Source organism: Sinohyriopsis cumingii, chromosome 3, assembly GCF_028554795.1.
Source record: "Sinohyriopsis cumingii isolate HCF-2022 chromosome 3, ASM2855479v2, whole genome shotgun sequence".
Classification (NCBI taxonomy): Eukaryota; Metazoa; Mollusca; class Bivalvia; order Unionida; family Unionidae; genus Sinohyriopsis; species Sinohyriopsis cumingii.
The window spans coordinates 54833768-54847456 of record NC_142963.1 but is presented as its reverse complement, the minus strand read 5'-3'; the positions used below and the strand labels follow the sequence as shown (position 1 = coordinate 54847456).

General features: G+C 36.3%; 1 protein-coding gene across 3 annotated transcripts in view; it reads left to right on the top strand.

Moving 5' to 3' along the window:
- Window positions 1–13689, top strand: part of LOC149802885 (netrin receptor UNC5C-like) — a 265894-nt gene that overhangs the window by 226131 nt on the left and 26074 nt on the right. For all 3 annotated transcript variants that reach the window (XM_089952355.1, XM_089952353.1, XM_089952354.1), the window contains 4 exons: window positions 59–112; window positions 4177–4629; window positions 5378–5479; window positions 8851–9017. In XM_089952355.1, coding sequence (XP_089808481.1) covers window positions 59–112; window positions 4177–4629; window positions 5378–5479; window positions 8851–9017 — 776 coding nt within the window. The remainder of the gene's footprint in view (window positions 1–58; window positions 113–4176; window positions 4630–5377; window positions 5480–8850; window positions 9018–13689) is intronic.

Sequence of the window (13689 nt, the reverse complement as noted above, 5' to 3'; positions counted from 1 at the left end):
TAGCATCTAGATTCTTACAAAAATGTTTTTCTTGGCTGACAAACTTTTTTTTTCTCAGCACTTCATAGACATTCACATTCTGAAGATGAGAAAAAGGTCAAGAATGGTTCAGGTGAGTCTCTCTCTCACACACACACACACACACACACACACACACGTAAATGGAGAAAAGGAAAACAAGACCTCCAAATAGACGTATATATGTTGTACTGCAGGATAAAATATATATATCAAATAATTAAGTAATATGTACTTTTAAAAAAAGAAAAAAGAAGATAAAACTAGAAATTATAAAATCCTTAATAGGTAAGGTCAGAATATTGTAAACTGCCGTTCTGTCCGAAACTCTAAGATTTTCTGTGGTGGTACATATCCACAAAGTTCCTTAATTGAGTTCTTATAAAAGAAATTTGCCTCATTGGGTAGAAATTGATACACTCAACATGAACGTGTTCCATAGACAGAGGATGTGCTCAGGTTGAGCTTAAGCCATCTGGAGGTACATGTACGCACAAGTTGGGTGGGTCTTGCATGCAATTTGCATCATACCACCTTATTTCTTCTGTGTGAGGGTTGCCACTCTCATTGATAGGCGTGATGTTGCAAAACGTTTTTAAAATATTATATGGAATCTTCCATTTTGAAACAGATGACTGCAGGCTATAGTTTCTTCTTTGCCTTTTAATGCCAATTTGATTAGGCAACCAGTAGTACAGAATGCTTTTTCCTGATTATGTGAGCAGACAGCATTTCAGTAAGGTACAGGATATTAATATGTAATCAAATACAAGTTTTTTTAAATTCATTATATAATGTTACTTCAAAATTGTATAGTGGTTCAGTTTCTTATGTATCCCTGTAACAAAACTAATGCCAGAACTCAATCCTACAATTTATTACAAAATACTGTACACTTGCAACAATTTGCTTTACCACACTGCTTTGTATTTCTCTTTAGAACTTAAACTCTCACAACCACACCACACCAATACCAATACACCCCACCAATGCTATGATGCATTAAATGCATATACATATTATTATATAAAATTTGGTGTGAAAAAGACCCCTTGTCAAATATCACACTTTAATGTTTGTATATGAGTGCTTTGTTTTAGCTGTGTTTGTATCATGATTGTAGTAACATTATGCTGTTGTTTGGATTTAATTTCACTCGGTACACTGTCACATGCGTGTATGTACTTGCATACAAATCCAACTGCAAACTGCACAGACAGATCTGCAGGCAAATCTAGGTCTATGCTACTTTTTTAGGAGTAATCAGTAGAACAAACAACATATACCCAGATCTGTGGGTGCAGTATGCTAGGGCAGATCAGGATCTTTGTTGTTTGCAGTTTGACTTGCAAGCCAAACTTCATATCAGTCATTTAGAAAAATGGATGGTTTATCACTATAGTAACATCCCAGACATAAATAAAATATAACATCATCTCTCCTAGGACTGAACATGTAACAATTTGTATAATTTTTTGGTAAACGAAAATTGTTTTATTTTGTGTAAAAAAATAATATGAAAAAGAAAGCTTTTTTGAGGTACTGATTGCATTTGTAAAAATATAAAGGAACCAACATTGCATCATTCACTGGTATATAATATATTGTCTGATTTGACTTTTATATGTGTGTTCTGCATTGGAAAACATTCTGTAAAAGTAAATAATATGTGTTTATTGTTACTTAGTGGCTTTTGAAAGTAAACTAAATTCAGATACTTAAAACAGACATTTTTATTTTTCATGCTATTACTCGCATGATGCCTTACTTTTAAATGCCACCAGATAGCAGAAGCTATTGTTATAGAAGAAATAAATACAATAGAAAAAAACAACACACACACATGTCAATCTTGCGAACTGCACAGATCCAGATGTGGCATTGCATAATGCACTGGCAGATATGGGTCTGTGCAATTTGTTAGGAATAATCGGTAGAACAAAAACAAGTACCCAGATTTTATGCTACAACAGTTTGACCACATTCTTTATTTCAAATTTAAATACATGTAATTGTTACATATATATCCAAATGTACTCCCTTCATTTTAAATCCAGTTGAGGAAAATTTATAATGCAAAATTAGTCACCTTTTTTTAATTAATATTCTGTTTTGTTTTCTTTGCAATTGGAATGATTAGTTTATTCCCATCCAAGAAAGATGGCCAGTAATCTTCACCAGTAAGTGCATGTATACTTCCTGTAGCCATAATTATCCAGGACTGGATTTCTAATCTTTACTGGTGCCTAGCTGTAATATTAGTTAACATTTATATTCAAAGATTTGACAATCCTGTTGGCAAGGACAAATATATCACTGGTCTTTAATGAAACTTACAAGAGTTGCACCTGGCACTGAAACCTACTGTATACTTTAACATAGATGTACCATGTTGAATTAAAGTCAAGATTCCAAAGTATTTAATTGAAAATCTGTGAACTGGTGTCGCAATGAATTGACACAAACTTTTATGTATTTATTCTTTAAAAAAAAAAAACACCAAACGGAATATAAAAGAAAAGTAGTCATTCTAGTTCAAGTCCCAATTGTTTCTCCAATTGTTTTCACTCACAAAGGGATGCAGATCTTTAATACAGAATTTATGTTGTTGTTGTTGTCGGGTTTAATGCCATTTTTTCAGCACACGATAGGCTATATATGGTGGCCAGTATTGATGGTGGAGGAAGAACCCGGGAAAACCCCGGAAAGAACCACCGACCCACGAGAAGCTACTGGCAAGCTTTCTCACATATCCACATTGGTTGAATCTTAGACTCGAACTGCCACAGACAGAGGTGAGATGGCAGTGATCCGTAACGAAGAGCGCTTTAGACCACTCGGCCACTCGGGGGCCCTAGAATTTATGTGTACAGAATTGTTACGTACAATTTTAAATGTACAGACCATGGTTATGACATTGTTGTGAAAAAGTTCAGTTCGAAAACGGCTTGTAGTTTGTTTAATTTTTGCATACACTAGCCTGAGAGACATTCCAAAATAAATAGCATAAAAAATGCCAGGCAGTGAAGTATTAGTAACATTTTCAGTAAATGTTAACTTATTTTGCTTGTTTTTGCTTCTGTACAATATTCACATACTTCTCTTTTCTCTGTCATCTCAATCTTCCAAATTTGTAACATAGTTTGTACAATAAAATCATAAAAATGGATTCACTCATAGAAAAAAACTTGAAGTATGAAAGACTTAAGAAGTTATGGTACTTTGTTTTGCCTTAATTAGGATGAGACAAAGACCCTAAATGTACAGATGGATTGTGTTTATGTACAGACATTTACAGCCCAAAAATAACAGCAGTATTTGATGCATTGCTTGTTACCTGTATGTTTACTTTTATGACTAATGTCCTTAGTCCCAGTAGTGATTCATTAACAGACAGGTGACAATAACAAACTCTTTTATCGGTCTTTCTTCTTAGTGAGATCCCTTTATCGAGTTATTCTTTCTCTTTGTCTTATCATTTTTTCGATGTTACCATTCTTTTTATTTGTCTTACCTGCAGCAAACAAAGCAAAAATGAAATGTGACAGTTACTGTAGTATTTTTAAAACCACTATCAAATCTTAATGTCAGGCAGACATGATGCTGCCATAATTTTCAGAGTGTAGCGCTGAAAAGATTTTGAAGTAGATGGATGAAAGTTTTAGGTATATATAAGCAAACATCACCTTTACTCCATACAGTTCTGTAAATAAGGAGACTGCAGATTTTTCTTACTTGACATTTTGTATGCAGTCATGTGTAGTACTTTGCCATTCCATTTATCTTGCATTTTTTATCATTTGTCCTGTGTACTTTGGTTGTAAAAACTGTTGAGATTTTTTTTATGGCTGTATCTTCACATTTGTCTTCTGACCATTGCAAAAAGGAAGGAGTAGTGAATATTTTCAAGTCTTGATTCGAACCATGCTTCATACAAAAATGACATGGATAACTTGCCCTAGTAGCGATGAAACTGTCAACACAATATTGAATAATAAAGATTGAATTGAAACCCATTATTCAGGGCACTTTATTTTATTTAAAAATTTTTATACTGTATACAAATTTATCAGATTTGTCAGCTTGGCAGATATTGTTTTTTCATCTTGTATTATAATGTTCCCATGTCAAATTTTCCAGTATTTCTTTTATTTCCAGATATGCTGTCAGTTCCACCTGATCTAACCCAAACGGTTGTGGCAGTTCAGGGATCCAATTCCATGGATTTACCTAACAATAATCACATGAATCATGTTAATTCAGTAGACAAATTACCCACATATGCTGAAATTGCAGAAAACAGAATGTCGGCTTCATATGGCACAAATGCAGTAAATAGTAAACCACATAACATGGATTCTTCATTAAATCAAAATCTAGACTCTTCAGTAGAAAAATTAACAATTAAAAATGACAAAAATACCATGATGGTGACACCAGTTGGGTCTTGTAACCATGGCAACCATCGGCCGCCTTCAGATGTTGGTGACAGTTTAATGGACAGCAGGCAGTCTATGATGTCAGTGCAGTTGCCTAGCAACATAGATACAGATGCAGTGACATGGAGTACATTCAATCACACTGGAGGTCGCCTGCTTATTCCCGAGTCAGGTATAAATTGTTAAAAACTCCTACGTTATAATAAATTAGCCATTTTTTCAACTCCATGAAAGATTGAAATGATTATTGCTCGATATAATACCGTGTTTCCTTGTTATGCTTATACTTAGTGTTCATACTAATATTTTTTATATTAAATTAATCATTGTATAAAAAAAGACAGATCGTACATTTTTTACATATTAAATGATTTTTATACCAATTTTGAACCATTTCGGTCTGTAGAAAGTCAATTATTTGATGTCCTACCATGATGGCAGTAAGAGCATTCAATGTACCCTTGCTCACTTACCCTTCACCCATCTATCCATTTGCACATCCAGCAATCAATTTTCTCTTAAATATTGTCATTTTTCTGAGTTAGTGTTGGGGCATCAACATATCTATGTTTTTTTCTTCATAATTTCCAAATTCTCTTAGCCCTAGCTGCATTTTCTTTGTTAATATATTCCCTCTGTTGTACTCTAAATCTGTTAATAAATGCCACTACATTCCAAAAATGGCTTTAAGTAGTCATATTTACAAGGTCTCTGCAACTAAATTATCAAGGAAATTAACCTGTATTAAGCAGCCATCTGTCAGAAAATGTCCCTTTTTAACATTCGAGTTGTGGCATTTAAATGTAGCTTTACCTGTAATTACACCAATCTGAAGTCTGAGAATACATTTGATAGGTACCAGTCTAAAGTCAGAGAATTTTAATTTGAGGTAAAACAGAATTTTTCTCTTACTATTGTAGGTGTGAGTCTAATCATACCAGAAGGAGCAATAAAGAAAGGCCAGACTGAAGAGATCTACATGGCCGTCTGCCGTGATGACAAAGATAGACCGAAACTAACAGGTAAATTTTCTCAAATGGTGAGAAAAGATTTTTCTCTTCTTCTGCTATGGAGAGAAAAAAGTAATCTCTTCAAGGTAAAATCATGAATCATTCCATTTAAACATAACAGATAAAATCATGAATCATTCCACTTAAAGATAACAGATTTCTGTTTAACAGAAATTTATCGGCTCAAATTCAGGGTCTGTTCTTGGATGCACAATTGCAAGATTTGCACCAATTTATGAAAACATTTGTGTCCAAAATATCAGTAGAATGCATGAAAATTAAACATCATATTTTCAAGCCATGCCTTTACTTCGTTATTACATCCCTCCTCTGTTCAGACCCCCCCCCCAATGTTTAGTTCTGCAAGAGACTGTCAGATTTACATTGTTGTTGTACTTTATGGTCCAAATTAACAAATTGTTAAAAGCTAATATAACTGGACCTGTTCATTGGCGTAACATTTTTTTCTTAGGCACTGCTTAACACTTTTTTAGTTGTTGTTGTTGTTGTTGTTGGGTTCAACGCCATTTTTCAGCACACGATAGGCTGTACATGGCGGCCAGTATTAATGGTGGAGGAAGAACCCGGGAAAACCCCGGAAAGAACCACCAACCCTCGAGAAGCTACTGGCAAGCTTTCTTACATATCCACATTGGCCGAATCCGAGACTCGAACCTACGCAGACAGAGGTGAGATGGCAGTGATCCGTAACGGAGAGCGCATTAGACCACTCAGCCACTCGGGGCCCCCACTTTTTTAGTTACATCTCATGTGTACGCATGGTGAAATTTAGTAGTCAGTCTTACCTTAAGCCAGAACTCCCATCCCTGAGGAGTCCATCTCAGTAAGGCAGCTGGTTTTTTTTCTCCGTAAGACTGACCAGTTTTCAGTAAGGTGTAACAAAATATCAATAACACCTATTGTAAAGCTGGAAAACATAATTAAAAGTTGTAAAGTATGTGTAGACATTAATTACTAGTACAGTTGCACAGACTTTTGTTCCAAACCCAATGCAACTCAATGGCTTGGTGCTATCTCTCATCTTGATGTAATTCTTGGAAATTCTTTTTCCATTTCATATAACGAAGGCAGTCATATCTCCTACCACAAGACATACTCAGATTGGCACGTGATGTCCAATAAACGTAATTGTGTCTGTTTCCATCTTTCATTCACAAAAATCTGAATGTTCCTTTTCATTCTTCTGTGTTGATTATTAACACTTTTCAAGAGGCTTATTTTCCATTTCATCTTAAACATGTATCACTTGCTGGATGCCATTTTGAAAACAAATTCTTCAACCCTTTACCTCATGCAAGTGCCTTTGGACGCCTCTACTCCTTTCACGTACAAGTGTCTTTGGACACCTCTACCCGATGCCATACAAGCACCTTTGGAATCATCTACCGAATTCGCATACAAGCACCTTTTGACACCTGTAAACATAAGCTGTTTTGAGTGGGTTTTCGTAGTGCCACCTTCGGGGAAAAACCCCTATTAGATACTACATTCATTGCTGTGAATGACCAATATGTCAGATCACGTAATCCCTATTTATGCTCTGGTCGAAATCTGCTATTTAAAGTAAGTTGATTGTATTCTCAACTCTCAAAAATGGAGGTTGCGGATTTTTTTCAGTACTAACGAGTTTTCACAATTAGAAACTATGAAAGCTTCAGTAACTTAGGTAAAGGCTCTGATCTTGATGTAGGCAGCAATTAGTTTTGATAAATTATCAAATTCAGATGACTTAGTGAAGTAGATGCAGACAAAGAGCTCGTAAATTTCGAGTATGAGAAATGGCAGCTAGGTTTGTCATGTGGCCTCACTGGCTTGCTAATTCTAATATAAAACTCGTTATCCAGATTTTTCAGCAACAATCATTTTTCTGTTGTTTTTGCTTGTATGCCTTAAGTTCATATTTTACGGGTAATTTTTGTAAGACTTAAGGCAAAATCATGAGGGTTGGCAGGTCTATTATGCCATGATTTTCTAGATTCCAGTCTTGTCAGCCTAACCTTATGCATGATTTTCTGGGTTCCAGTCTTGTCAGCCTAACCGTATGCCATCTTTTTCTGGGTTCCAATCTTGTCGGCCTAACCTTATGCCATGCTTTTCTGGGTTCCAATCTTGCCAGTCTAACCAGTTTAAACAGAAAGTTTGTTGCATCATGGTGAACAAGGTTATGTTTTGTGTTCAGATTTTTAAGTTGCATATCTTATCCTGCTACATTCAACTGAAACTTTTGGTATATTTTCATAAGACTGAAATTTAAACACTGATATGTCGAGAGTTGTCTCATGCCTGCCTTGCAGGCTGGAGTAGAAAGGAAGCATATTTCATCATTGTGAACAATTCATTTTTGAAAGTTATGTATCTTCGTTTGCTGCATTCAGCTGAAACTTTGGGCTAATGTTTTTTAAGTCTGAAGTTTATTAATTGATGTGTGAAGGAGTTCCTCTCAGGCCTATGCCTCATACTTGCGCAAAAAATCTTGTTTCATTGTGATTGACAACATTAAAGTTGCATGAAAAAGTTTATGAAAGTCAGATAGAAGAGAAATACTGCCATGCAGGTGAGATACAAGGGTTATGTGGACATACTGCTGAGATACAAGGGTTACACTGACATGCAGGTAAGATACAAAGGTTGACATACTGGTGAGATACAAGGGTTACACTGACATGTAGGTACGATACAAAGGTTGACATACTGGTGAGATACAAGGGTTACACTGACATGTAGGTATGATACAAAGGTTGACATACTGGTGAGATACAAGGATTATACTAACATGCAGGTTAGAGACAAAGATATTACTGACATGCATGTGAGATACAAGGATTATACTGACATGCAGGTGAGATACAAGGATTTTACTGGCATGTGTTGGATATAAGGGTTATACTGACATGTGAGATACAAGGATTATACAGACATACTGGTGAAATATGAGAATTATATGACATACTGACAAGATGAAGGGTTTCACATAACATTTGTTCTTTCATTATTTTTTCATAATAAATATATCTTTCACCAGCTTTGCATTTGTTAAAGGTAAATTGTCAATATTTTACTTAAGACAGCCATTAAAATCTGTAATCCTGATGAGTGCCTGTTTGTGCATTGTGGGATGGCATATCATCTTTCTAATGAATGCCACTATATGAAGTTAAATTTGTATATGTTACATGAAGAAAGGTGTCTAAACATCAGTGAACCAAGCAGCTTCAGAGTTTGACAAGCTTATAACTTCAGGTGTGATTATGTAATGATTCACACATTGCATGTGATACACCTGGTCAGCAGTCTATATATGTAGTCTGATTTTGATTGAATTTACAAGATTGGACTGATTTTTTTCTTTATGTTCCCAACAGATAAACAGACAATTTTGAGTCCAGTTGTGTTGTGTGGTCCATTCTGCATGGTGCTGATGAAACCAGCCATCCTGTCATTTGACCATTGTGCTAGCATGAGGCAAGGAGGCTGGAAACTGATTGTCTGTACCAGTGACACACCCCTGGAGGAGCCCCCTCAGTGGCAGGTAAGGTCACTGAAGATTAAAAAGGGGGGGAAAAAAGGTTTAAATGATTTTGGTGGGTCTTAAAGAAAAGTAAATAATTGCTGGCTTTGAAGTGGCACAATGTTTCCCCATACGACCATATGATCCCAGCTCTACCCCATTTTTTCATTGGGCTTCCAACTTTTCCCCATACATTCCCAACTTTCCCAGCTCTTTGTGTGTTTTCTTCATTTGGCTCCTTACTTTTCTGTATACATTCCCAACTTTTCCTTACTTTTTCATTAGGCTCCCTACCTTTTCTTTTACATTCCCAACTTTCCCGTTTTTTATTTGGGTTTCTTACTTTTCTTCAAATCGGTCCTCCTCCTCCCCATTTTGCTCTTCTTCCTCCCCCCCCCGGGACATATTCTTTTATCCTTTGTGGGTCTTTAATCTGAGTAATTTATGCTATCTTAAGTCTGCCTCACATGCTGGAGGTCATGGGTTCGATCCCCGGCCAAGTCATACCAAAGACTTACAAAAATGGTACTAACATCTGCCTTGCTTGGCGCTCAGCATTAAGAGGTTAGTGTTAGGACCGGTTGGCCTGGTGTCAGGATAATGTGATTGGGTGGGATATCATGCTGCATGTCTGTGGCATGATGTACCATTGCAAGACATAACTAAAAACTGCCATATTGCAGACATCGTAGTGATATGACTGAAAAATTGTTAAAGCTACGCTAAAAATCCAAATCACATCACATTACAACATCCGAACTGCAGGGTGGAACAAGTTTATTCTTGGGGGAAAAAAAGTATTTTAGCCTTGAGGAGCATATTTTAAGTAGAGATACAATTGGTTCAACTATAAAAGTAGGTCATCTGATAATCTGATTCTGCCCTTCTTTTCTTTATGATTTTCCATTTTTTTTCTTTTTCCCAACTTTTCAAAATACAGCCCAACTTCATTCCTACTTTTTCCCCATTTTTAAAAATAATATAACCCTACTTTATCCCTTCATTTTCCTAGTTTTTAAAATCACAACTCCCCATTTTATCCCTACTTTCTCCTCGTTTGTAAAAAAAATATAGCCGTACGTTTTACCAAAAGGTTGCTTGAATGCCTGTAATTGTGCATTGTCTCAAATTTAATAAGGCACATTCAGGTAATCCTGGATGCTTAAGATGGCCATTATCAAGGCATTGTAATTCATTGTACATCATCTTCATTTATCTGAGGTCTTAAATTTTTACTACAAGACGTTAATATTGATTATATTACAGTGGAAACCCGCTATAACGCGCCCCGCCATAACGCGAATTCGGATATAACGCGGTCGTAGCATGGCTCCCGAAATTTCGTATATTCATTCACACATGGAGAAAAAAATTTGGAGAAAAGTAAAAAAAACAAAACAAGAAATTAACTTCATTTTGGGCATGAGATTAGTTGTGACTTTTAAAATAATATGATCGTGGCATGGTTCCTGAAATTTGAAATTCATTTACGTGTATTTTTATCGGACGGTGAAAATATTTGTTTAACGTACGAGAAATAGTGTGTAAAACGTTTATTATAATTTGGTGGAAGAATTCGCGTATGACTTTTAATAATAAACGATTGGAACTTAACAATTTATCCAGGTTCTTTAAGTGATTTTGGAGAAGTGATTGTGTATGAATTCTAAAATAATACGATATATATAACGTACGAGAAATAGTGTGTACAACGCTTGGCTTCTGAAATTTATCAATTTGAACAGGTTGTGGTGAAGCTCCGTATTCTACTCTAGAAGAGAAAACTGGTTTCATTAGGTTTTTGAATTGTTAAGCCGAAGTAAACATTATCGGAAGTGTTACTTATTACGGATCCATGAGTAAAGCCAGTAAATCGTCTTTGTGATTGTCTTCCATGAATTCTGTATACAGTCGTTGCTCAAACAATAGCCGACATGGGCTTCTTACTTAACTGCAATCACAGCCAAGCAGCAGACAAAGCTGTGGTTGATACAAGAGTCGCACAATTTAATAAACATCAAAGGACGAAAGCCGCCAACATGTATGCTGTGCTTGGCGGTGTGATCAAACAACAAACAGTTGAAAGTAAATAATATCCACTTTATTATCTGTAAATTAAAAGGGTATGAAATTGTACATCCGTTCAGCTTAATTTTGTTTTATATAAAAAGTGATTCGTAACCATTGCAGGCCTTCATTACTTAGTTATTGAGCTTTATCTGTGTACGTTGTTTGCTTATATAAAAAAATATTTTACTGTTATGGAAAAGCAAGTTCAAAAACGCAAGTCGTTTTCTGCTAAAGAGAAACTGTATGCCCTAGATCAACTAAAGAAGGGCAAACAACAAACTCAGCTTGCCAGAGATCTAGGAATCGGCGAGTCCACTTTGCGAGGGTGGAAAACAGATGAAGGAAAGCTCCATAGTCTACCCAACATTCTTGAAGAGGAAACTGGTTTACAGCGTAAAAGGGTTAAGTTAGCTAATGACAATGTCCTAGATTCAGCTTTGTACCAATGGTTTGTACAAGCTCACTCAGAACGTGTTCCAATTTCTGGCCCAATTCTGAAAGCCCAAGCAGAGAAATTTGATCGCCGTATCAATGGAGATGATTCCAAATTTAAGGCGAGTAATGGCTGGCTAGACAGATTCAAGAAAAGGCACACTATCAGCCAAGTTCTTGTGTCTGGGGAAATCCGCTCCGCTGACAAAGAGGCTGCCAATTCCTACCCGATTGGGCTTAAAAAGTTGCTGGAGGACGGTTGCTACACAGCCGACCAAGTTTACAACTGCGATGAGACTGGTTTATGTTATAAAATGTTACCGATCGCACCCTTGCAACCAAGACTGACAGTCACAAACGAGAAGGTTTCAAGAAGAGGAAGGACAGAGTGACTCTCTTATTTTGTGTTAACAAGTCTGGCAGCCACAAAGTCAGACCTCTGATGATTGGAAAATCGAAAGCTCCCAGATGTTTTCATCATGTAAATATGAAGGCACTTCATTTCAGTACACTAGCAGCAAGAATGCTTGGATGAATAGCTCCATATTTGACGACTGGTTTCACAAAACATTCGTTCCAGATGTTCGGGCTCCTTTACGAAAACTCAAGCTGGAGGAAAAAGCTCTCCTCCTGCTGGATAATTGCCCTGCCCACCCCCCAGCAGAAAATCTTGTCAGCAGTGATGGCAAGATCAAAGTTTCGTACCTCCCGAAAAACACTACGTCAGAAATCCAACCACTTGACCAAGGCATAATTTCCGTATTTAAACAAAATTATCGCCGTGAAATGATAAAGGGAATGGTAGCAGATAATAACGCATCCGTCGACACATCATTGGCATTACTCAACTTAAAAGAAGTATGTCACCATGGAGGTAAAGCCTGGGATGCTATCACTGCACGCTGCATTGAACGATGCTGGATAAAGGGTCTTGGGCCAGCTTTTACGCCCTCGACACAAAATGATAGTGACGATGAGCTTGAATTTACAGGATTCACTGAAGACGACGTACGTTTAGCAGAAGAAGCACTCAAAAAATACGAGCACAGTCATCATGATATCCTTAACTGGTATTCAGTAGATGACATCTGCCCTATATACGAACACATATCAGATGACGAAATTGTTACAAATGTCAGCAGGAAGAATGAAGCTGCACAATCAGAACCTGAAACCAGTGACGATAATGAAAACGATGACGATGGCACCCCAACTCCCCCACCAAAAGTGTCTGAAGCAGTAGTACATTTAGAAGCAAGTTTAAGATGGCTGGAAACACAAGATGTTGACAGCGTCAAAGTCCTTCAATTAAGAAACATTCTTGACTTTGCTAGAACCCAAAAGTTCGCGGCAAAGAAGCAAACGTCATTGGATATATTTTTCAAGAAATGATGAAATTTAAATTTGGAACCACACTGACTTTGCACTTTGCGCAACGATTAATTTAGCAGTTTTCACATGTTTCTTTTGATGTTCACAAAATCTGAAATAAAAGTTATTTGCACGCTGAAATCATGCGTTGATTGTTAATTATTCTTGCAGTTGTCGCATATGATAAAATTTTAGCGGTATGAAATTTGTACAGACACCGTATGTAGACCCGGGAATAGCTGCATGCAATGACCGTACGATATCAGACGACAAGTAAATGGTTTCAATATTTTGTTCATCCTATATTTTACATGACGAATTCAGACTATTACAAAATTATTGAATATTTTAAATCTGTACAATTTTCAATGAAATTACATCCATTATGGATGAACTGCATGCCACGACGGCATGGTAGCATACGGTGTTGATACACTTTTCATGATATAGCGATAGTCTGGTATTATCGGTCAATCTGTATTATCGTTCAAACAAATAAAAATTAGTAAATGTTTTTAATGCACAGTAATAACCTATAAATATATTAGCCATCGATTATTTTGAATATATCTTAATTAATGCATTCCAGTTAATATTCATCTGATGATAAGCCGACTTTTGATCATTGTACATGTATACACGTATATGTTCTCGGAAAAAAAGTTAAATATTGTAAAACCCCGCATTAACGCGACCCTGCTTTTAACGCAATCCGATTTTATGGACCCCGATCATCGCGTTATAGCGGGGTTCCACTGTATATACAAGGCTAGCTATTACTGGCATTTTTCCAGGTAATTTCATTCATATAGTAATATTT